This window comes from Erythrolamprus reginae, chromosome 2, assembly GCF_031021105.1.
Source record: "Erythrolamprus reginae isolate rEryReg1 chromosome 2, rEryReg1.hap1, whole genome shotgun sequence".
NCBI lineage: Eukaryota > Metazoa > Chordata > Lepidosauria > Squamata > Dipsadidae > Erythrolamprus > Erythrolamprus reginae.
Genome location: NC_091951.1, coordinates 210306172 through 210333170, shown reverse-complemented (window position 1 = coordinate 210333170; position 26999 = coordinate 210306172). Strand labels below are relative to the sequence as shown.

General features: G+C 38.5%; 1 protein-coding gene across 14 annotated transcripts in view; it reads right to left on the bottom strand.

Annotated features, from left to right (window-relative positions):
- NFIX (nuclear factor I X) overlaps positions 1 to 26999 on the bottom strand; it is a 293988-nt gene that overhangs the window by 166448 nt on the left and 100541 nt on the right. Inside the window, exon 3 of one of the 14 annotated variants that reach the window (XM_070741629.1) lies at positions 5899 to 5968. The exons of the other annotated variants lie outside the window; for them this stretch is intronic. Coding sequence (XP_070597730.1) covers positions 5919 to 5968 — 50 coding nt within the window. The 3' untranslated portion in view covers positions 5899 to 5918. Of the gene's footprint in view, positions 1 to 5898; positions 5969 to 26999 lie in introns of those variants that run through there. 14 annotated transcript variants of the gene reach the window in all.

Sequence of the window (26999 nt, the reverse complement as noted above, 5' to 3'; positions counted from 1 at the left end):
TCACCTACCTTGGTGCCTTGGTGGTGGGGGACATGGCGAGGCTTGGCCACCTTTCGTGCCAAGAAGCCTCCAGCCACCAGTGATCATTTTTGGCTGCCTTCTGAGCAGCTCCACTGTGACGCGGTCCCTCCGGCTGCTGCCATTCTCCTGGCCGGGTCCAGCCGCAAGCTGCACCGGCAGGCAAAAGAGATAGGCATCTATCCCAAGTACGCCTTCTGAGCAGCTCCGCTGTGAAGGGAGGTAGAAAAGTTCACCTTCTCTCTGCTGCTGCAACGTGGCTGCTCTTCTCCTCCTTCTTGGGCTCATACACACAACATGAAGGAGGCAAGATGCAACTAGAATGAATAGTAGAAGACTTGGCTGAACTTTTCTGTTTGTTCTGTGGGCATGGCTGGGTGACTGTGCCTTGATGGGGTGGTGCCGCTCCACCTTGCTACGAGTGACATCAATGGGCCATGCCCATTCAAGTCACATGACACCCCCACCATCAAGCCACCCCCACCAAGCCATGCCCACAGGGAAAATCTTTGAATTTCTCCCTGACTAGAAGGGATGAGTGCTCCTAGTGTGGCTACTAACAGAAAATGTGGAGACATCAATGGTATGTTGTGACTTGGCTTGAAAGGCTTTGGTATATGCAGCAAACAAGTCCAGTGCCATATTTTTGAATGAAATTCCTTGTATTTTCCCATCCTTTTTTTACTATACTGAAACAATTATTTCAAGAAAATTATTCACAGAATCTTAGATTCCCCAAGGAAAGCATTTTGAAGTATTTAGTCCTGGATGAGTCACCCAATATTTCATTAGAACTAGAGAATGCTCTAATCTTTATTTGATTAACCTAAACTTATGTCCATTATGAATCTTGTATTCCTTTTCATCTAACCAAACAATCTTCATTCTGACTAGAACTTTAAAATGGATCTATAGTTTCTAATTTTAGATGTGTAAATCATGGTGATTATATTCCTGCCACTTTGCAACAGAGGAACTGAGAAGTGTAACTCCACTGTCCAATCATACCGGAAGAAGCCAATTCTGCTAGAACACTATGCAACGTGGAGAGATGCTCTTTACTGAAGCCCAGATAGGTGGCTGGGGAAAAGGGAAGCCAGCACATGCTAGCAGGAGATCATGGCAAACTATTTCCCTATTGTTAAGAAAATTAAATGTCCATGACAAGGAAGTTACAAAAACTTGACTCAAATTAGGCTTTGCCTTCACTCTTTTGTGGGCCTTAGTAATGCAGACCAACCAGACCATAAGAAGAAATCCCGGGTCTATTGTCTAGCCCTGGAAGGAAGGAAGGCATTGACAGAAGTTTCTGTTAAGACCACTGGGAGAACTACATGGAGGCAGCCACATGTGGCTCAAAGTACAGCTGGGGTAAGCAAGGATTTGATACATGTCCTTATTATGAAACACTTCCATTAGCTGTTCCCTATGTTACTTTTCCCTCACCTTCTCATGTTACTCATGTGCTTGCACCCATTGATATGGCACGGACTAGGCAGTGGTTGAGATAGAATAATTGGACAGCTGCTGGAGCAAAGTGAACTTAATTTTATTGTGGAGCAGTTTGCAAAATGGATTCTTCTTTCAAATAGAAAAGATTGAAATGGTTAACACCAGTACATTAGCAAAGCCCCACTATATCAGTTCACATGTATTTCAGAATTCTGCTTGTGATTTTTTTTCTATGATGTATAAAGCAGAAGAGTGAATATTTTGTTCACAAATGTCATAAAACCAGGATCTTTTTAGATCCACCTCAACTGATCTAGTTCCCCAGAAGTTTCATACACTTCCCTGAATAATAAGCAACTTCTAAATTGATGCCACAGACAGAAACACTGTTATTTTATCAGCAGACCTCTGGTGGGCTGTATCAATGTTACTGGCAAAACTCTCCCTCCCTTTTTGTTTGTTTTGTTTTGTTTTGGTGTAGCAGGAATTGATGACTTCCTTTTTAGCCAGGTGCTGCCCTGGAAAATGGTTGCATTTTAGGAAGAAGTCAAGAGAATTATCCTACCACAAGAGGGCCCTCTCTGTCCTCTCACTAGGGAGAGGTGGGGCAAAGGCACTGAGAGAGGGGGAAGGGAAAGCACCAGGACAGAAGATGCAGGAGAAGCTCCCTGTGAAAAGAGTAGGAGGAAAAGACAAAAGGCCTGTGAAGGGACAGGTCGAGGAAGGAGAGAGACAAAAGCAAAGCCTGGCAGATTGCTAGGAGAAGGGATTAAATCTGCCTTGACTTCAATGCACCCACTTGTCTTGGATGGCCCTGTATCATCCTGTCTCTTTGCTTCCTCCACCAAATTCCTACAGCCAGAGGGGGTTAGTTTCAAGGGCCCTCTTCCCCTCTCTACCTGCACCGATGGCTGTTTCTCCATCCCTGCGGGCCTGTTGACACAGATTAGTCCGGGAGGTCAGGGGTCAATAGAGAACAAGGCGGGGGTCACGACCTCAACAATTCCAGCAATAATGAGGCACGTGCCAAGGCAGCAATGGGGGGTGGGGAGGGCAGAGTGCAGGCTGCCTAAGCAGAGCTCCTGAGCACTCTGATCCTTGCTCAGCACCTCTCGCTTCCACTGTCACCTATGTTGCACAAGTGAAATCTCTGCTCATTTCTATTTATTTTGCAGGTCAGCTGAGCTGGCTTTCTTTCATGGCACCACCATGCCCTTCCAACTGGTTTTTCCCCATGCAAATATATTTCATATGAAGCTCTTGTGTTATGGGATCTCAGAACTTCCTAGACTTAGATGGATAATAATAATATATATGATGATGATGATGATGATGATGATGATGATAATAATAATAATATATTAGATTTGTATACTGCCCCTCTCTAAGGACTCAGAGCGGCTCACAGCAAAAACAATACAAGTACAAATCCAATATTAAAAGAAAACTAAATTAAAAACCCATTTCTACTAAAAAAACAATCAATTCTACATAATCACACCACTCTTAGATGCTAAGTCAGAAGGTGGGGAGAGAGTTAGTCTCTCCCTGGTGGCATAAGTGAGTCTTCAACATCTTGCGGAAGGCAAGGAGAGTGGGGGCAATTCGAATCTCCGGGGGGGGGTTGATTCCAGAGGGCCGTGGCCGCCACAGAGAAGGCTCTTCCCCTAGGTCCCGTCAGACAACATTGTTTTGTCGACGGGACCCGGAGAAGGCCAACTCTGTGGGACCTAATTAGCCACTGGGATTCGTGCGGCAATGCTATTGTTCTTCCCGATAATGCAACATTCATATATATATTGTGAGCCACTCTGAGTCTCCAGAGAGGGGTGGCATACAAATCTAATAAATAAAATAAAATAAAATAAATAAATACATATACTGAGTTTTTCAAAGAAATTGATGGATGAAAATATGAATAATGACAAATAACACAATCCCCTTTCCCCGTCTTTTATAAACAGCTCTATATGCACACACAAACACAAAAGGCATCCCATTAATTCATATAGGAATATATATATTTCTTATTCTTGCAGAATATAGTGGGGGAGCTTTTCATAACCTTGAAGTATATAAGAAATAAAGAGAAGAGCCGTGCACATATGATAAACTGAACATATAAACATATAAAACCAGTCCATCATGTTTTATAGCAATGGGGAATTGGTAGTGGTACTGATAAAGGAGAATATTTGTAGCTCAGGGTTGAAATGAGAGGTCCTTGATGTTCTCTGAGTTTGCAGGGTTTCATTAAGTAATATTATTAGTACTAACTAGCATCGATAATGTTAACTGATTCAGGTAATAAAACAACCCTGCAAGAAAACAACTAAGCTCAGAGAGCACCAAGGACCCTTTCTTTAGTGGTGGGATATACTGTACTCCAAATGAGTTGGCCATGGTCTGACTAAATGAAAGACTTGTAAAAGCCACAAGCTGGTAACTCTATTTAGGAATAGGAAAACAACATAACAGTATCTAGTAAGAAAGATAAGTCCAATAAATTTATCATTAATTAGCAAGTCGGGGAAACGTTTAACGTGAAAATTAAATTGGATATTAAATTGAACTCTTTAAATATCTACTCAGAAGTACTTTAAATATCTACTCAGAAAAACTTTTTTAAATTTAAAAAAGATATCAAAGATTAGTCTTTTAGGATACAGCTAAAGACAGTTTAGTCAAAAATAAGTAATAATGAGATGAATCTAAACTGGAAATGTTGAGTTTTCCTTTAAAATGAGTAATATTGATAAATAAATATTCAAAGGCAGGAAGCTCAAATTATTCTTGGCAGATTCAATAAGGAACTAATTCTAGCAAAATGGTATATGTGTGAGTAGTTAGTCAAGGTCCATGATTAAGGAAGAAAAAAATAATTTTCTCATTTTATGATTCAGTCCCATGGAATGACATGGAAGAAATAATAGATATGTGAGTCTGCTTTAACAAAATTTCTGGATCCAGTCCAATCAAAATTAAAACCATTCATTTCAAAAGGAGAGTTACGAACTTACTTAAGTATCAAGCATTAAAATAGGGCACCGCCACTCAGAAACTGTTTCCATTCCTCAGTTTTTCAAAAACAGTTAAAAGCTAATATGTGACCATTTTGCATTCCAAAAACTTGGCGAACAATGCTACAATGGCTGAAACTTTACACTTGGAGTGAGGAGACAGAAATGAGCTAGAAAATGGCTGATTTTTGACCAATGGAAAAGTAGACCACTTACAATGTGTATGGTGCTTCAATGGAAAATGCTAAATTTCCCTGTCCTTTCAGATATCAACAAAATTTTATTTCCAATATTTAAGGGGCTCCTATAAAAACAAGGGGGTCAAACTATTTTCCAAAGCACCAAAAGGCAAGAAACAATGGTTGGAAACTACCCAAGGAGAGAAGTAAGCTAGGACTTAGAAGAAATTTCCTGACAGTGAGAACAATAAACCAGTGGAACAGATTGCTTTCAGAATCTGTGCTATACCATTGGAGGCTTTCAAAAAGATACTGGACAACCATTTGTCTAAAACGGTACAATGCTTCCTGCTCAAGATGTGGGTTGGACAAGAAGATCTTTGAGGTCCCTTCCAACTCTATTACTCTATATTCTAAACGTGAAAATATAACTGGCACAGGATCTGACAGATCCAGCATTGATTCTAAAATGATCTGGACATGGATCTCCTCAGTTTTAACAGCACCTATGGTTCCCTATGAAAACCTTAGGAGGTTTTCATATTTCTTTCAAACATGAAACAAAAACAGACTGTTGGGAATTCCAGGTTGCTTGGATAATGGATAAATCAAAAAATTATCCCAAAAGGAGACATAAGGAAACTGACTTTGTAATGCTGACAAGAAACCGGAAGGGAAGAAGTCATGGTATTTATTTTACATTACTGGTGCCGCACATTTCCAAAATCATGGAATGACTGAAACTAATTCAGCCATTTGTTTCCATGCTGCACAAAAGTAACTTCTCCTTTGACTTCAAGCAATTTTGGATAATTTCATGGACATGTAGTCTTCTTGATAGAAAATGCTTTACCGTTGCATTCTTCAACATTTCTATTAGCTAGCTCTGAGTTTTGCTGAAATGGCTTAAGTCTGTAGCAAAGGGCACATTTTATAAATAAAATTTCCTCATAAAGTTGTTTGAAAGCATTTTACATTCCGTAGCTTGTGGGAAAAGACCCTCTCCTTGAGATTGGCACTGCCCACATTCATAGCAGAGAACATTGGAACATATGGACTAAACAGTTTATGTCACATAAATCATTCATTAAATATATACAGGGACTTTTCATATGGATGACTTGTGTAAAAAAATTGTTTGCAAGTAGTATAACACATTGAGAGCCAGTTTGGTGTAGTAGTAAGGCATCATATTAGCCCCGCTTTAGGTAGAAAGCCAATTGGGTTACCTTGATCCAGTTCCTTTCTCTCAGCCCAAGGAAAGAAGCAAGGGCAAACCACTTCTGAAAAGCAGACAGTCTTCAATTGAACAGAAGTGAAAAAAGTGTAATACTTTAGTAATTGGTACGAGTTCTTTTTAAGGCAGTGTTATAAACTTTTTAAAAATATATATATCATTGTTATAGCTCTAAATAAAATAGAAGGTAACTAATAGTTAACTGAATTCAACTTGATGTTTTTAGTGTACTGGCTGGAGCAAAAACCCCTCTAGCCAACTCATCTCCCCTTAAAATCTTTAAGAGTGAACAAATTTGATAAGTTGTGAAGGGCGTATTTTGAACAAACATGTGGCTAGTATAATAGCCACATATTAAACACATGCACACTGTTCAAGATAATGTATTATGGAGCATCTATTTTTCCAAAGTTTGGACAGAGCTGCAAACATGGCTCAAATACAATGTAACTATTCACACTCTGGTAAATGAAACTGAATTCACCAAACCAGGAGTGATTTTTCTTGATCAGCAATCAGCAATAAGTTGCTGGTACATCTTTCTGGAAAAAAAGTGAATACAGTGGAGTGGCAGAATTCACACAGAGAGAATTGTGGACTTGTTTCCTATCATTAGTAAAAGTTCAGATAGCTGTATATCTGCATCTGCCTGGCCATGCCTCTCCTTCCTAGTTCAAGCATCTGCCTTAAAATATTTGGATTATATAATTTAGCAATTTTCATAACATGGATTCAACTAACTGCTATGCAATGTAATAATGATGCATGAAATCAGCAATTAAGAAAGAACAAGTGCACATACCAGAGTATGATTACCAAGGATATGCCGTACCATGAGATAGAGGAAAAGCAAGGAAAATGTGTAACAGCTGACATGTATTTAAGAACTAAGTACATAGCCCTTCATTGTCTTGGATATAAGAAGCATTCATAAATAACTGAAATTGGAAAATTGAATCTTCTAATTATAAATTATTTCTGTTGTTCTTGTATGAGGTTTTTTTTATAATATAGATTTAAAATTGCCACATTATAATCTTATATGTATTATTTTGAGGAGAGGGGAAAACTGACTAATATCTTCTGTTATTCACTTATCCAATGGTGAGATTCAAACAATTTAATAATCAGCTTGCAATGGAAAGAAGGGAAATGGAGCAGCCAGCATGAAGAAAGTAGGAAGAGCAGGGAGAAGAAAGAGGGGAAGTGGCCTCCTCCTTCCCTCATGCTGGCCACTCTGTTGCCCATTATTATTATTATTATTATTATTATTATTATTATTATTATTATTAATTAGATTTGTATGCCGCCCCTCTCCTTAGACTCAGGGTGGCTCCATTGCTCCATTGCTCCACCCATCACCGCCCTGTAACAGGGTTACAGTCACCAATATTTTTTTTCTGTTGGTAATAAAAAAATTGTTGCTCAGGTATCACAGGTTTTATACAGCCATTCAGAACACATTACCCGGTGACCAAAATGGGGCAGGGAAATCACCAAGAGCAAATTTCATAGATTACAGTTGCATAAATAGGAACTATTGCTGCCTACCTGTCTGCTTTAGAAATCACCATTAATCAGTCCAGCTAGCAATAGTGCTGAAAGCGCCGGCCTTACCCAGTGTTGCGGCCTGTCAGCCATCGGCTCCTTTGGAAGCCAAATCAGATGAGGAGGCAGCAAGTGAGTCAGGGCCAGCATTAAGGCAATCTGAGAGCTCCAAGGAGGAAGAGGCAATGGGGATGTCAGAGACACAAACAGAGGCAGAACCTGGGCCGTCCATCAGCCGTCCATCAGCCCTCAGATGGAGTCAACAGCTCCCAGGTCTGGGGGTGGCTGATGAGCAAGAGGAGGAACATCTGGGTCCAGTGCCTGACACATTGATACGCAGAAGGTGGAAATCTATGAGCTGGTCCTTGAGATGGAAGAGCCACCACTGCTAGCTCTGAGGATGAAAGGCAGGGGGCAGAGATGTAGCAGACAACTATTCATCTTCCTGCCTGTCTGCCAGTGATAGCCTGTGTGTCCTAATCCTGCCTGAAAATTATCAGAATTCTTCTTGGAATCTGCAGTGCCTACTGAGCATGTGTGTGTCTCTGCTACTGGAAGAAAGCAAGCACATCTTCCAGGACTTCTTTTGTGGGGGAGGAGAGAGAGACTCCTGGTATGTTGAACCACTTCTGGGGAAAAGGAAACGAGCATTACTTTCTACAGGACTTAGAGACTTTGTAGCCTGCTGTGAGAAAGCGGCTGATGGCAATCCTAATAAAGGGAACCTTTGGTTAACTACAAAGGGCTTGTTGTGTTTGGGAGCTGGGTCAGAACACTCACAGGGGGCGTTGACCTGCAGCAATCTCTCACAGATGTGAATCCTTCATGCAGCTCTCCCCTCCCCAGCCCTTGCTGCAGCCTCTGGGTCCCCTAGTGAGCACTTCCCACAAAGAGCTGCTTTTGCTATGCTCACTGGCGATCCACAGTCCCTGCGCTTCAAAAACTACAGGTTGGGCTGGTCTCAGAAAGGATCATTTTGCAGGCAGCCAGATCTTGGCTCCCTGTCAGCCGCGCAGTGAAGGAGCTAGGCAGGGACCAACCAGGCTCGAAACGGGGTGACAAGGCAAATCCTTCCAACAGACACCGCACACAAAGGAGCCAAATGGACTGATGGCTGCTGATGAAGGATGGAAGGAAAGAAGGCATGAGTAGGTCTGGGCATGGCAACCTTGACTCCCAGAGAGAACTAAGGGTGGGGGTAACCTTGACTTCTCTTCCATCGACTGTTCCATTTTCCCATTTCAGTGCTGCACCATGCTGCAGAACTTGCCCTGCCATCCCCACCCAGATGCCCTTGCTCTCCCCAACCATTTCCTTGCCTATCTGATTTCCAGGTCCATCGTGTTTCTCCATTGTGTTTCTTGCTGACAAGTTTGTGGGACCAAAAAAAAAGTTCAATCAATTACAACTTCACAAGATCTTTTTTTTTTTTTTTGGCGAGAAGTTGGAATTGATCAATTGAACTTTTTTTAAGTCCCCCAAATCTTTCTTTTCCTGTACACAAAGGCGAGAAATGCAACAGAGAAACATGATGGACCTGGAAATCAGATAGGCAAAGAGGTGCTTTGGGAAAGTGAAGGCATCTGGGTTCCAGGCATTGAAATGGGCCTGTCCCTCTTCAGCAGTTGCCCGGCCCCTCCAGAGGGAAGGACAGCATTTAAGTGTGGTTACATTCCAAATCTGACTGGGTAGGAGCAGGTGGGATGCCTGCTCGCTTCAGCACCCTCCCTGACCCTTTGGCGCTCTGCCAGTCCTTTGGCCCTGGGCTGCCACCTTATTCACAGTCCCTTCCTCGCCACCTATACATTTGAAACAGCTTGCCAAGATGAAATGGCCATGCAAAATAAGCACAGAATATTACGATGAGTGGCCAGTTGCAAAAAATTCATCTCACTTAAACTAAATTGGTGAGCCTAAATAACATATTGCTCCATGCCAGTGAAAATCACTGATTTCTCTAAGCAAATCAGGAAATCATTGATTTCCCTAAGCAAACATAACATATCACAAAGTGCAGAAACATTAAACATACACACACACACACACACACACACATAAACATAAGTGAAAACCTCCATAGAAAATAGCAATAGCATTTAGACTTATATACCGCTTATATAGTACTTTTACAGCCCTCTCTAAGCAGTTTACAGAATCACCATATTGCCCCCAATAATAACCTTGGAAAGATGGAAGGCTGAGTCAACCTTGAGCTGGTGGTGAGATTTGAACTGCTGAACTACAGCTAGCATTTAGCTGAAGTAGCCTGCAGTGCTGCACTGTAACCACTGCACCACCCTGGCTCTTATACCCCATGCAAACTGCTTCTCCATTACTTTGTCATCCATAGCTCAATATTCAGGCACTAAATGATGGCATGAATGACCCATGCCTTCTTCCCCAAATGGAAGCCAGCAGGGAAGGTTGCACGTCACTGCTGTCTACTAAGAGGACTCCCTCTGTTTTCTGGGGACTGGTTGAAAAAGATCTGCCCATAATCACAGTAGGATTTTAGCACAGATCACTTGCAGCATGTGGCATTTGCAACTGAACCCCCCAAAACAGAGGGAATGTCTGTGAATGTCCTGTGCTACAGATATTCCACGCCTATATCCTACTTAGATTTTGGGATGGGCCTCTTTTAGCCAATCAGAGAGTTAGAGCCAGCCAGCCTGTAGGAGGGGTTTGGTCCTAAATAGTTCTGAGTCTCTCTGCAACTTCTTTGCGCTGTCTCTTTAACAACCCAGGAGATCACTTAACAATCGCAACTGGGATTGCCAGTATCATAGTCACAGAGCAAAAAAGTCACACAGTCTTGCTTATCAATCATTTTACTCAATGACAGAAGATTCCAGTCTCATTTGTGCTCATAGATCCAAGGTCTACCTAAATTTACTGAAGCTCTGTTAATTATATACATAAACAACATATCTACAAATGACTTCCAAGAGAAAATCAGTTTCAATAAAAACAAAAAGCTGGTTATTCTAGATATAGTCAAATCTCGTTGAACAAGCAATATGGTTTCTGCAAAGCTAAGTTACTAATCTTTTGGGGATATCTGAAGATGTCAAAAACTATAGATAAGATTAAAGAACTTATCTATATAGATAAGATATAGGTAATACTTACAATGTTTGAATAAACATTGACTAATATTTTCACTAACGTTTATTGATTCTGCCAATGTCCTTATTTATTTATTATTTATCTTATTATTTACCTTCCTGAGCAGATGATTGTCTCAGCAAATTTAGTAATCAAAGGATTATAATTGATTGGTAACTGATTAAAGAGCAGAAAGCGTAACAGAGTAAAAATGATTGCTTCTTGAATTTGAGAGATGCAAGCATGGAAGACCCAAATATTTGTATTGGGAACAATGCTTCATATTTGATTTCATTTTCTAATTTGCCAGTGATCCCCCACAATTTAGTGTTTAAACTAATAAAGAGTAATGAAAGAATTCCAAACTGATACTTTCACAGTGGAAAACATTACTAAATGACTAATGTGTTTCACTGTATGCAACTGTGAAGTGATGCACACTTGAGTAAAACTTCGTATATATTTTGGTGGCATCTCAATTGGCAATTAAGAAAGAGTTCTTTGAGTTTCAGAAAATAACTGCAAAAAACATAGGGCTGGTTGTAATAAACAATGAACATCATTTATTTTGTTGGGCATTATCAGGAGAGGAACAAATATATCTTTATTTGTTGTAATCATGGTTAGAGTGTTATATAATAATGGATGGCTTTTGTTTGATTTAGCAGGTCTATTTCATTTTCTTAAATTGTTCTGTAAAGTAGTTTGAGTCTAAGAAACTATCTGAAGGATGGATAAAGGATGGGGTAAAGGCAGGCTGAATGGAGTTGACAGTAGCGCTGGTGAGACCACATTTGGAGTACTGTGTTCAGTTCTGGAGACCTCACCTACAAAAAGATATTGACAAAATTGAACGGGTCCAAAGACGGGCTACAAGAATGGTGGAAGGTCTGAAGTATAAAACGTATCAGGAAAGACTTAATGAACTCAATCTGTATAGTCTGGAAGACAGAAGGAAAAGGGGGGACATGATCGAAACATTTAAATATGTTAAAGGGTTAAATAGGGTTCAGGAGGGAAGTGTTTTTAACAGGAAAGTGAACACAAGAACAAGGGGACACAATCTGAAGTTAGTTGGGGGAAAGATCAAAGGCAACACGAGAAAGTATTATTTTACTGAAAGAGTAGTAGATCCTTGGAACAAACTTCCAGCAGAAATGGTTGGTAAATCCACAGTAACCGAATTTAAACATGCCTGGGATAAACATATATCCATTGTAAGATAAAATACAGGAAATAGTAAAAGGGCAGACTAGATGGACCATGGGGTCTTTTTCTGCCGTCAGTCTTCTATGTTTCTATGTTTCTATGTTTCTATGTTTCTAGAAGGGGAAAAAAACCAAATTTTAAGGAGAAATCATTAATGGATGATTTGTCCTCCATCCATGCCCTCATTACACAAGTCCAATGGTCATGAGGGCATATTAACAGGAAAAACTTCCAGCAAGGAAATCTGTCTCATTGGAGGGGAGAACAAAGTCAATGCACTCCTAGGCTGCATCAAAGGAGGAATAGCAGCAAGATCATGTAAAGTAATAGCACCACTTTATATTGCAAAGTGAGGTCACACCTATTCCCCAAACCTAAGGGCAGGACAAGAAATAATGGATAGAACAACATTAAAGAGAGATCCAACCTAGAACTAAGGAGAATGTTCTTCACAGTGAAAACAATTAATCATTGGAATGGCTTGCCTCCAGAAGTTGTGGGTACTTCATCAGTAGAGGTTTTTAAGAAAAGATTGGATAGCCATTTGCCTAGAAGACCTCCAAGTGTCATTTCAAATTTGTTATTCCATTAATACTGGATTTAACATACTGATTTCAACCAAGCAACCAAATAATGATGCACAGAATGTTATTTCTTAAACAAAGTTCATTGTTTCCTCCTGCTCCAGTCACATAAATACATGTTGTGGGATTCTTGGTTTTCTGAAATCCCAGATTCCCTTTCTCTGCTGCACATTTTTAAGGCAATGATTTCCAAATTCCACAGGTGTTGATTTAATCTTCTCTTATAATACTCACCCTAGGGTTCCTCCTACAGAAGGTCAGTTCCTAAAATGCTATTTTATATTTAATCATAATGTTTTTCTGGTTTCAGTGTTCCCACTTATCTTTAACCCACTTGCTGAAGATTTTATATATCTAATCAGTTTTGAAACTTATTAAATACCTTCCCCCTATTTCAAGATTAATTAAATTTATTAATTGTTCTGCAACAGCCCTTGACTGTCAAACTATACCTTACCTATAGAAAAAAAAAATAAGATCAGGCCCCAGCTCTCTGACCATCAATTTCTTCCCCCTCATCATTTCCTAAAATCTGACTAATAGTGGCATTATTCTGAGCGGCAAAAAGATGGCAGATGAGATAGCAGGCACAGAACACACACCTTTTAATTTTCAATGAAAATATAAGGTTGGCAGTTTCTTTCCAAATTGGGGCTGGAGGAAAAAAATATGTTTTTCTTCCTCCAGTTCACTTCAACATACATATTTTCCTCAAAACTCTTAAATGTTTCCACATGTTCCATTTCCATACTTAGTTTTTGTGAGGCTTCCTCTTCTGCACAAGTCCTTCATCCACTCCACCCCCTCTCCCTCAATGCAAGCAAATGTTTCATGCCATGAATTCCTGTCACAATCTAGAGCAGGCAACGAGAAACTGGTGATCCTATACTTTGCTATTAGACTACAACTTCTATCATCTCAAAGCATTGGTCAAGGAGACTCTGACTCTTAGGGGATTAAATATTATTTGGAGAGACACTCTTTTTGTATCCCTGGCTTAAAATCAGTCCCAACTTCAAGTAGTCATGAGGGCTGCAATCTAGGATCACAATTCTACTTTCCTAAATTTCTACTGAATCAACATTGGTACTGTTCTATAAACTACCTCTACCACCTATTACTTTGATAAAGGCCATCTGTGTTTTTCTAATCCTAAATCTCAAAAGAAATATAAGGTTGGCAGTTTTGGCATTCAAAGTTATTTTAGTAGCTGTGGAAAAATAAGCCATTTCTATAATATGGCTGTAGCCTGTAGTATTATTTTTTATCCTTATTATCTTCTTTACACCTCCCTCTTCTTGGTATAATGATGATAATGATTCTTTGTTTTGCATGTACACTGAGATCATCTGCATAAGAGACAAATTCCTTGTGTGTGTAATCCAAATAAAGTATCCATTCATGCATCAATGCCTCCCTTTCCCCAGCTTCAACAGGTAGTAGGCTGTGCCTACTCCATCATCCTACTTTCCATTCTATTTTACACCCACTCTTTTTCAATTTCTCCTAGGCTAGCACTGACAAAACACAAAAGTGGGCTCCACTTGGTAAAGTTATTCTCTCTCCTGTGATCACAACCTAACTTCAACTTTGGATGCATCTAGAAAAAGGTTTCCTTGACTCAAGGCAGGCACTTATGGGAGATGGCATTTAGGGATTTAGATATCAGTATTATGAATAATTGCCAGAAAAAATTCTCTCAATTAGGAATCTCATGGTCTAATTTGGACTAATATAGTTTCTAAACTTCTTTCAAAGATTAACAGAGTTATATGACACATAACTCTTTTGCAATAATTTACTTATGTTAAACTATTAAAAATCATTCCTAGACATCAAGGCCTCTTGAGAGATAGCAATGGGCTAAGAGGTCCAAGAAAATCAAGAGAGTTGTACTTTCTCTTTGTGTTAGAGGTCAATCAAGAAATTTCTTGTCAGCAACCCAATACTTAAAGAACAATAAAATGAATCTAGAAATTCAACTTAATCCAAAAGTGCCTGGAAGTATCATTTTACTCATGGGAGGACTGTTGTCCAAATCCTTGTCTCCATCCTCCTCAAATTATCTGCAACATATTCTAGGCACATACTAAATAATAATAATTTATGAAACTCATATGCTGCCCAACTCTAAATGACTTTAGGCAAATTATAACATCCCAGAACAAAAACTTTAGCAAGAACTACACCCCCTCTAAAATCTTCTGATCAGATATTGTGAGATGTAAAAATTTAGCTCTCTGGATGTCACAGTAGCTCCAGCATATCCTCTGCCTTCCTGGTTAATGAATTGAATAAAAGAAAAAGATTAAGAAGCACAAGGGGGAGGAGGTAGCAGAAAGACCTTAAGAACTATGGGTGCCATTTGGTTTTGGTGGTGTCATTTTATTGATATATGTGGAAAGACAAAACCATTAAAGAAAGGTACATCTGTCACCATCATGTCTATATAGGCCAGCATTTCATTTATATAATTAATGACTGTATAATGATAATTCTGTCAATTTTCTACCTTTCCTAAGATCAAATTCTGCTCATTAAACTATGATGGAAAATAGCATGTTGCTTCTGTTAATATTAAGATGAATAGTTTATATTCCTCTTAATTTCAATACTGGGGATGAGACACAACATCATTTGTGAAACAAATAATTTATAATTCATTTTGGATTTGGATTGAATTTTTTGGGTACTTTCTACTCCTTGCAGTTATTTATCTAGGAGTCCTTTTTTTCAAGATTTGGCATTATTCACTTTTAATGTAGAAACTAAACATCTCATTTTATTGTCCAAGTCCAATATTTTTAATGTTGCTTTGGGGCATTTTTTCCAGACACAATAGGTGACCAAATTTGTTGGCAGAATAAAAGTGCAGTTGACCAAAGAATATAGACTGTTTCTGCAGTTCTTTGCATTTAATTAAAATTTTGCTTGCAAACCCAGCCTAGCCTACATGGCGAGGAAATTGAATTAATAATTACTTAGATGTGTTTTTCATATAGAAAAACAAAATATTATCCTGACTGAAAATGAAGTATTACAAGATAAAATAGTCTGGAGTATTGTCTGGAGTAGAAAATGAATCTCCCTTTCTATCCTTTCTCTACAGCCAGCATTTTAAAAAGTGTCAGTGCATTGTTTAATACTGATTCCTCGCTTCATCCACTTCTTCAAAATGCTGGATAAAATATCTGGATAAAAATTATTAATGAACAAGACCTATTGCAGAACATTTATAGCAGGAGAATCAACTGCTAGATACTACCGACCTGTAAGGCATCTCCACCGAATTGCCACTTTCCATTCATTATAGTCAGGTGGTGTCTCAGAATTTCTACTTGACAGGGAAGTCATCTCTTCTTAGCTTCTTAGTTCTGTATCCAATCACAGAGTCCCTTGGTTTGGGAGCATTTGTGGAAGAGAATGTTAGAAACCTATCGAAATCCAAGTCTTAATTTCTACTGTTTCTTTCCCCTGTTTTATCTTATATTTAGTATCATATCCACTTTATAATGATATATAGTTATGAACCAAATTGCTATGCCTCAATCTTGCTGGAAGAAATCCTACAGCCTCTGTCCTCCTCTGTTATCCCTGTCTTAGTTTCAGGAATTCTGTTGCTCTGGGAATTATTTCCCAGAGCAACAGAGCACAGAAAATAAATCTTGTACTAGCTGTCTAATCAGTCAGTTCAAGGTCTCCTTTTTTTAGGCCTAGCAGGTCTTGCCCTCTCTCCTGCTTTCATTTTATGGAAGACCAGCAAATTCTGTCAACCAGACATACGTCATTGTTCCCTCAGGGAGCCACAGGTGTTGACTTGACATCTCGCAGGGAATTTCCTGAATAAATATATCTTTAACAACACTACACTGTATTTTGTTTAAACAACAGGGAAGCTCTCTGATTCCCTCCCACTGCCCTCCCACTGCACCAACATTCAAACAGCACAGACACTGATGGACAATTAAGGGGAGCAGTGTACACAACATCTTACTCCTCCACACATAATTCTTCTAAGACCTATCACCTTTCTCAGCTTATGTCAGGGACACAAATGTGACACAACAAATTTTGCAGGTTCCTTCTATTTAAGCCTTTCTCCCCTCTGGCCCTATATGGCTGTTGCTTTATCAACCATGGTCTACATTTCCAGTTTAACATTTCTGCTACTTTGTTGAAACAAGTACACGAATATAAATCCACATGTTTTATCATATGGCTTCTCAAGGCCAAATAATCCTTTCCTAGTTCTAAAATGTATAAAAGCATTTTATAATCACAAAATTACAATTTCAAGGATGTGTTTAATGCTAAGGATGGAATGCAACAGAATGCTTCTCCATTTTTTATCCTCATATGATTTGGAAATCTTTCACAGATAAATCTTTCACAAAGAACTGTACCAAGGAAAAGTGTATTCCTCTATTTTCTCCAGAGCTTCCCCTATTACTAGGCGAAGTGAGATAGTTGCTATAGACAGCAAGTGTCTGATGGAAAAGGAAAAGTAACAGCTATCCTTGACTTTCGTCTTCAGTGGTACATAAAGCTGGTCTGCCCTGTTCTTGAAAGTTAAGCTGTTGTCCCTCTGGTCATATAAAGGTGTTCTCCTTCAAGAGTCAAAAGAAAATCCAGCTGTCATGCCAGGGATCATTTTTTAAAGCAGTGAGTCATTCCACAGGAAAGTATTTCATTCCATCTAGCAAGAGAATAGGGATTGTTTATGATATCATTGCACATTTATGAAAAACAAATACAGTGATACCTCTACTTACAAACTTAATTTGTTCTATGACCAGATTCGTAAGTAGAAAGGTTCGTAAGAAAAAGCAATTTTTCCCATATGAATCAATGCAAAAGGAAATAATGCATGCAAACCCATCCCAAAACTCACAGTTTGCTTCCTCCCGCTTGCCGGCACCACTGGGAGGCCCCGTCTCTGAAGCAAAGGGAGATCCCTGCAGCAGAATGACAGGTGCTTCAGATGGATGGCAAACACGAAATGCAGGGATTCCCAGTGGGGGGAAGCAAAGGGAGGTCCCTGCAGCCGAATGACAGGCGCTTCAGCCGGCAACGGAAGTCCGGAGGCAGAGCATCCCAGCAACACCGGCTCAGGTTCGTAAGTAGAAAATGGTTCATGAGAAGAGGCAAAAAATCTTAAACACCAGGCTCGTATCTCAAAAAGTTTGTTAGTAGAGGCGTTCGTAATTACCATTTTATTACCATTTTAAATATTCATTAAAGCTTGCTTTATTGTCCATATGATATGGTATTCATGATGGCTTATGCAATTAAAAATAAAAGTAGTGAAACAGAAAAGCAATATAAGTAAAATAATAAGTAAAATTAAAATCAATATAAAGTAATTAAATCTATTAATTAAAAACCTAGTGAAAGAGATGAATTTTTGCTATTTTTCTGAATGTAGGGATCTAAACACACTCCAGATGGAGGAGACCTAGTAATTAAGGAGTCTTCAGAAGGATGTCTCTTGTTGATACTAGTAACCCAAGAGGTTTATAACAGTTCAGGTGTAAGCTATTCCATAGAAACACAGAAAACAGACACACAAAAAATCTAGTGGTCCATCAAGTCTGTCTACATTTTTTGTTTTCTTTTTAATTAATTAGTTAGCTTTTTTAGAATTTAATTTTTTTATTTTATGTTTTAATTTTTGTTGGATGATGTATATGTAACTATCCCAAGCATGCTTAAATACAGTTACTGATAGTTGATCTTCCTCTGGAAGTTCATTTCTTCATTCTTTCTGTGAAGAAATACTTTCCAGTATTACTTTTGAACTTCCAGATTTAAAGATTAATATCATCAGTTTAAGATATGTCTGAGGGACAACTGCACTGAAGGGCTACCAAAATTTTTACTACCACGCTGCGGGCATGGCTCATGGAGGATGCCCTGTATTTTCTTTCAACATCTTTCAGTGCAAATTGGGTGCTCTGGGGTAGAGCTCCATTTTTGCTACCCCACTGCATTCCCCCCCATCCGGGCAGTAGCCCACCCCTGTACAACTGGCAACTGCTTGCACATCTCTCAGTACAGTCACATGGTATTGTTGCATCTTGTGCAAGTTATCAGCCTAGCGAGATCATTTCCTACCAATCTGCACATGATTAGTCATTCTAAGCCAGTCATTGTAAACAGCTCAGAACTTTTGCATTCTGCTTACCAGCCATGGTTGTGCAAACATAGTTCTTGCTACTGCTATTACCTGCAGGTCCAGTGACAGCCATGGATCAAGGAACAGATCCAAATGGTGACCTTGCCCTTCCTGGAGGAATGAAACCCATCCAGGAGCAGCTTCATCTCAATCTCCAAGTCAAATCTTTTCTTTAATAACAGCAGCACCATCTTATTTACTTTAACTTCATTTTGTTCTTCATTATCTAGCCCATTATCAGACTTAAACAATAAAAGCAGTTTTTCTTGACATAATAAGCAGTAGAGCTAGGTGCCATCAGTCCACTAATGGAAACCCACTCCTGCTCTGAATGACCCCAATTGACAGTTTCATGCAAGTGTTAAGCAGCATTGGGAACAAAATAAAGCCCGGTAGAATGCTACAATCCAGGACTGCCGTTCCCAAATGATACACCACAGCAAACACATATGAGTGCAACTGGATATTTTACTACTGTCTTAAGTGGTATCTTAAGTGTTTGGGAACTGCAAGTGGTGCCATAAAAATTATTGAGATTCTAAAGGCACGGTTAACCAAAAATCTTTACACAAGTGAAACAGCACTTCCCCAGAACCTTTTATATGAGTGCCTTGATATTGTTATGTATGAATGAGCAGTTGTAGAAATCAAAATTATAAATCATACATACATAAATAGGCAGAAAATTCCACCAGAACCTTCAGGATTTTAAATTCAATCCATCAGCTTCTGGGTCAAATCAAGTTATTATTTATTTATTACACGTTGGCTGCCCATCTTGCTGCAAGACTGATATTTTGTCCCTGTAGAGGTTTACATCAGTGCTAATCTAAAACTCATCAGGACAATGGGGTTGCAAGTGATTAGGAGGATAAAATGAGGAGAGGAAAAAAAGAAACAAATGAAATAAGCAAATGGTTTTTTCACTCTCAGAATCCCAGGTCCAGGTCCTGAAAGACTAGTACAGGCAGTCTTAGAATAATGGTCACAGGGACCAGAACTTTGGTTGCTAAGTAAAGCAAAGTGAGTCACATCCAATTTTATAACTTTTTTGCCAAGGTTGTTAAGTGAATCACTGCAGTTAACTTAATCATATAGTTGTTAAGCCAATCTGTCTTATCTCAACTTTGTTGTCGAAGGCCATCCGGGAAGATCGCAAATGGAGAACCCATGACTCCAGGAGCCTGCAACCATTATAAATACCTGCTGGTGCCAGGTGCCCAAATTTTAATCACATGATTGGGAGAGATGCGGTGATGGTTGTAAGAGTAAGAAATGGTGGCAACTCACTTTTTAGAGTGCCATTGCAACTTTATAGGGTCACTAAATGCATGCTTGTAAATCAAGGACTACTTGTAAATTTAGCATGTGGCTTGGTGGATGCACTGAATTCTAATACTGTACTAAAAATGTACAGAGCTATGAAACTGCTTTTAGCAGATGAATATAGCAAAGTAGGATGTGTGGTGACTTTGATTTCCCCCCTTTGGTGTTCAATTGATTAAAAAAAAATAGTCAGTGACATACACTTTATAGTATAAATCCATGTTAAATTTGCACACACTTATTTTGCTTCTCCGTGTCTGCCCAATTCAAAGTGAACAGCTCCTGGCTGCCTCTGCATCCTTTCTACAATACTGAGGAGTGTGAAATTCCAAAGCCAGAGAGCCATCAAGAAACATTCAGCCTTTTTTGCTGTGTCTCTGATTACCCATCAAGTTTGTCAGGCAAAACCACAGCATAAGTTTTCGGCTAATCAAGGCAGCCAAACTTGTAACAATACATAAGCTGGTGGCTCAGCTGGTAGTATCATTTTTTTGCCAAACCTGCAGGCAAAAATGTATCCGTTGCAATGCTAACATGCTGCAACTTAGTTTCAGCCTATTAACACGGCCAGCGTTATTAGTCAAAGGCTCATAAACTGCTCTGAACTGTGAGAATACAGTATACAGTATATAAGAATTGTACCATAAAGATGTGTTGTAAGGAAAGGGTTGGTGACTGCCAGATTCTGCTTCCCATTGTACTAATTAACTATTCCTCATATTTTTCTTGCTTCATCTTTTTGTTTGCCTCTTTCCTTGGCCTATTGACCCATTATAGTTCACATCCCAAATGATGAGTCCTTATGCCATGAGCAAATTTCTTATTTGTCCCTTCCCCCAATGTTTGGTAAGACTTTTGATAATATACACCAGTTATTTCCCAATTCCTGTGATCAGTTTTATGTCAGAACAGCAGCTGCGCTCATTTTTACTCTTTTCTATCTACTCACAATCATTTGCAACCCATTTTTATGTCAAGTGTTAATGTCAAGGGCTCTTGAAGCACAATTGTTTGTTTCCCTGTTTCATTCTTCTCATTTATCAACATAGTGATTAGCACTCATTGGTTGGGTCACTCCATATGTGCTGGAGAGTAACTTAAATAACAGTTTAACACTTTAAATGTCTGGTTTTGTCCTTGTAACTTTTGACCAAAGAGAATTACGTTTCTTCGATTACAAAAAAGACAAGACTGTGCCCTGGTGGTTGCTAAGCAACGTTTAAATTCAACAGCTTTGCAATATTTGTCAACATTGGAGTGCAGGGGTATAAATTTTGCAAATAGATTTGAGATGAAGAAAAAGACTGGCTAGTGAGTCCAAAGAAAATTTGCCTGAAAAATCTAAATGACAGGTCTCCTGAAGATAGGAACATGCATTACCTCTAGTCATATCTGTTTGGGAACAGAAAATCTTAATACATCTGCTTGAAAGCAGTTTGAAGACACAACCACATATCTCTTCATTTTACCAAACCTTGTATCAGAATCATTCCAGAAACTACTCTGTAGAGTCACCTGATACCATCTTTACTCCTGTGTACCATACTGAAAATTATTAAATGCAAGCCAACTATTATGGATTAAGTCTGCCTCCAAAGAAAAGCAACATCTGTCTAGTAATCCTCTCCTTAAGAGTAATCTTATCACTGGAATCAACTAGCACCCATTCCCAATTTCCAGTATGGTTTGGGTTTTTAGTGGTGATGGAGTATAATGCTTTTAGTTGGAGGCAGTTGCACCTGCCAATGAGCTCTAAGCTGCTCTACCTCCAGAGGGTGATGCATCTGGGATTCTTTGCTACCTCCATCTGTACAGAGACCAGTGCCAAGGATGTGGTACTGCCCCTCCTTGCATACACTGCCGTTGCTGTTGTCATCCTCTTTGGAGTCACCAGGCTCACAGATGGCCTGTGGCTGAGCCCAACAGCTGCTGCTTGGAGGTTTGGCAAAGCAGAGGAGCATGTGGAGATCAGAGAAGGAGGAGTGGTACAAGGAGTAATGAACCAGTGGCTGTGCAATAAAATGTATACGGCCTGAGGTAACCCACGTGCTGCTGAACAGAGAGCAGAAAGATAACACAAAGTAAGCCACAAAGACTCTAATGCTAATAAAATGCCATATAATGAAAACCACTACAGAATATAATCAGAATAGTATCTTTTTCATACAACATACTAACTCAATCTGGTGCCTTGTCTAAGAATTTAAATATACTGAACCCCAAAAAGAATATATCTAAGAATAGGGAAAAGAGATGTTTGTTTCACAATGTTGTATGAGCTAAAAATTCTGCTAATTCAATGAATCTGTTGCTAAGAAAAGTCAGTAGAAAAGTAGCAAATAAAAACCCTTAATGTTTAGATTCAAAACAATAAAGAACAACCAATAACAATAAATTTGTGGCTGCAACTTTAATGTCAAGGTATAGTTTTAAAAAATACAGATGTACTGTAAGTAAATATACAGTAAGAAATAGAATACTTTCTTGAACGTGTAAAAAATGGTGTCAGATATGTGATATGGGTGAATATTTTTACAGAAGTGAAAGAAATGAAAATGTATATCAGAATGTATGCAGGAATCAGAGAATAATGTGTATTCTGATACAGCCCAAAAGATTACCACCCCTGCTCTATCTATCCTGGATTTAGCAGGAATTTTCTAATTCCCATTTAATACCTTCAAGGCATTTCAAATAGCAAATCGACTGTTAACGACCTTAAAGTACATTAAATACAGTGTGTATTAACTTGTAAAATTATAGGTTTAACTACCCCAGAAATGTATTACATATCTTCTAACTTTTTTTTTATAGCTGCCAACTTCGTTGTACTGTACTTAAATTGTAAAATGATGAAAAGGACATTTATGCTTATAATTTTGGTACAATATGTATAAATTTGTTAATTACTAATTCAGTTGTAGGAAAAAATATATTAAAATGTAAATGTAAAGTTTGAAATAAATAAAGAACTCTGAATCTTCCAAGATGAGGCAAACAAACAAACAAAAAAAGGATTATTCCATTATTCCATTACAACTGAACAATGGTGCATTCTTGATTTTTAAAATTTATTTGATTTTACAGTTTCTATTTGTATTTAGGAATTTACTCTCTTGATATTATGAAAAAAAATTATAAATATTACTCCATGTGGTAAAAATCAAGCTACTTTTCAAAGGCATGATATATCTTGTCATTTTTCTTTTTCCCTCTGTTTTTATTTTTCCTCCTTTTTGTATATTAAAATAAAGAGAAAGTTTTAAAAATCATTCTAGAAAAAAAAGACCTAACTAAATCAAATAAAATGCAGGCGCAGGCTGGAGAGAACAGTGACAGCAAACAAGCATGACAAAGATTAACATTATTATTAGGAGGGAGGGTGGCAATAACAAAAGCACAAAATTGCCTTCTACACTGACATGCACCCACAAACATGAATGAACACCTGGCATGATTCAAGTCTAAATGGCTCTAACCATTTCTATTACAGAAAAAAATGACCTGTACATTTTGGGAAAGACTGACTGTGACAACTTCGCACTGTTTATCTTCAGCCTACTCCCTAGATGGAAAATTTAGTGTACAACGTACTAGTTGGTTCACATATGTTGAGATGTTGAGAGGGAAGGAGAGAGAGGGAGGGAGAGTGGGGAGAGAGGGAGGGAGGGAGAGAGCGTGTACACACACACTTCACCTCCATTGATATAGAGTCTTTTCAAACAAGAAAAATGCTTTTTTTAAAAGAAAATTTGGAAGACACAAGTAGATTTTGGATGAGCATTGCCTAGCAGCGCATTTTAAATGCCTAATCGTCACATTGCTTACGGAGCAGAGCATCCGTCCTAAGCCACAGAGAAATACAAGACTCATAATAACCACTTTCAGCCTGACTGGTGGTTTCTTTCTGCACCTCACTCCCTTTCATACAGTCATCCTCAACGGTCTTCCTTGCCTTGTAATTACTTCACCACAGCATTCTACTCCTAACAAGTAGATTACAGTCCTAGAGGGATCATAACATTGAAAAGAGAGGGAGAGGAGGAGGAATTTAAAACAGCATACCTAGAATTTAATATATTCCCTTTATAAATAAAAGGAGGGCTTACTGAAAAATGTGTTGCAAATTTGGGGGGGGGAGAATGGAGACACACACACGTTGTTGACTTATTTCAAGAGAGTTTGGTATAGCAATTTAGTTTTTACTCTTCCTCCCAAAAATAGCTCTCCTAAAATAAATATCATCACTGATTAGAATTCAGGTGCATATAATATTCATTTTTATATAGTTAGCTTCTAGCTATCAATAAATCAAGCAGAAAATTAGACATTATCAAAGGTACACCAATCAGGTACTAAGTTTCAAAGTTTGTGTCTATGTGCACACAAATAAATGCCAATATGAATACATAGTACTATGATTGAGCACCATTTCTGAACAGGTAAGTCTTCCAAAAAAGGTATGACCAGAATTGTGTTAGATGCGGAATAAGCATGAGGACCACAGAGCTGGGATTTATGGGTCACTTTATTTATTTAAATCTGGACTTGCAGAGGATCTGCAATGGGGGCCGACGAGTCCAAAATTTGAAAGGATGGAGAACAGCAACCCGTTGCTTTTAAGCGAGGACTCTCTGCCCAGCCCCTCAGAATGCCAAGCGCTAAGAGCAAGGCATCCTGGGCGATCATGAGCTTCATCGTGTGACCACTCATTTCAAAGCCTTCAGCGGTGGTTGCCGAGTGCATCCGCCCTCCACTGCAAATATCAGCCAGCCTTAAGTGGCTAGCCTTTCACTTCTCTGACAAAGTGAATTAAATATACCTATTATTTCAAGATCACTGCAGGGCAGATACATTGTAGCAAATATATTCAATAATGTACGTTCGAAAAACAATTTAGAATACATTGTTTGCATAACTATATATGCTATTGAGGCTCCATTGTTGAATGTTATATCTAACATTCAGTGGTATAATTAAATTTTATATTTAAAAGTGGGTTATTCTATGCAAAAATAAGTAATAGTAAAAGTATGATGGTGATGTTAAACATTTAGTCATGTCCAACTCTTGGTGATTCTATGGGAATCTGTTTCTTTGCTAAAAATCCCTAATTTATTAATTGGATTTATATGCTTAACACCTCCTCATTATTCTAAACATTTTATTACCAGTGTAGAAGCAGGACTTGTAGGTCCCCAGATATGTGCACTTTGGAAATGATGTGTATATCAAATTTCAACAAATATGCATGGAGCAGTGTCAATTGTATTTCCTACAATGAAATTTTTGTAGAAAATTTTAAAGTGGAAACGAGATAGTAGGAATTAAATGACCAGAATAATTAGATGGGCTGCAGGTCATAATATACAATAAACAGTTGTAGGAACTAGGTATGCCTAGTCTAGCAAACAGAAGGACTAGAGGTGGCATGATAGCAGTCTTCCAATATCTAAGGAAGGGGCTGTCACAAAGAAAAGAGGGTCAACGTATTCTCCAAAGCTCTTGAAAGCAGGACAAGAAGTAACAGATGGAAAATTATTGAGAGAACTTATCTAGAACTGAGGATAAATTTTCTGACAGTGAGAACAATTAACCAGTGGAACAGTGTGCATTCAGAATGCTCCATCATTGGAGGTTTTTAAGAACACAGGGAACAGCCATTTGGTCGAAATGATAGGGTCTCCTGCTTGAACAAGAGGTTGGATATCCAAGGTTCCTTCCAACTATGTTATTCTGTTTGAATCATAATATTATAATCCTGCAATCTGAAATGTGCCATTCTGGGGACACCAGCATGCTCATAGAAACATTCCAATGATACTTCCCAGCTTTATTTTGTTGTTAAGATTTGCTTCTTAATTTAAAAAATGAGGATCAGGCATGTAGCACAGCATTTCACCAACCTCCAACATAATCATTAGTTTCAATAAGGTCTATAAGTGAATTTCATTGATTTCTTAGAAAAAAAGCATGGCTGGTTGTAACCTGGTGCTATAGCCAAAAATGCATTTCCGTTCACAAATATTTCAAAGATAAGCAGAGACATTACAAAAAAATGCTGCTGGAAGGGAAAGTAGTAAAAGTTATAATCTAATATTCTGCTAAACTGGTGCTTTGTAAATAGTTTTAGTTCTCCTGTTGGCTATGTTTGGAATTAGCAAATTATCTTTCTCTACATTATTATTATTATTATTATTATTATTATTATTATTATTATTATTATTATTATTATTATTTTAAATTTGTATGCCACCCCTCTCCGTAGACTCCATTCATTCTGCCAGAGCACCGTAGATTACATCCATTCTGCCAGAGCACCTACAACTCATCTTCACTGTGCCCACTAGTGAAAAATACTGTCAAGTTGCTAACAAGAAAAGGTTAATGCAAATAAAGCTCAGCACATGAAAACACCTTGGAGGGATACCATATAACAAAAATTGCTATGTACCATAATTTATAAAACTTAGCTGGCCACTGGGGATTTTTTAATATAAAAATGCTCACATATAAAATAAATTATTGTAACAAGCTTTTTCATCAAAATAATTTTGCACAGAATCATATAGTAAGGAAAAGATGCTTACAAGAAATCCCTACAAGGGAGACATTTGATGTTGCTCCAAGACATCTTAATATAAAACATGTATATGGTGTAACTTTTATTTATATATACACTGCTTATATTTATATTTAATATGCTGCTTATATTTCAAAAGGAAAATGCAAACAATAAATCTTTAAAAGTTTTTAATTAACAATTGTGACTTAAATGAAGGCCAGATCAACACAGTCCCTTTCACTGTACTTCACTGCATTTTTGCAGCTACACCTTCCATGCTGTCTGACCTCCTGTTTCTCCAAACACACCTGCCTATTTTTGTTGCTGAGTCTCAATGATCTTGGGGAGTATGCACACAGAGGAGGAACAATGAAGCCACACAGACTCTGCAGCAGGGCACTTGGGAGCAGTCATGTGCGTTATTCCCCACTTTCAGCATGATTGGTTCCCCCAAACCAAGGAGCAACTAGGTACAGAATTTATGCCTGTAATATACACCCCAAGTGACCTCCTGGCACTTGCTTCTTTAAAACTTTCTTCCCTCCCTCCCTGCCTCCCTCCCTTCCCTTCCCCTCCCC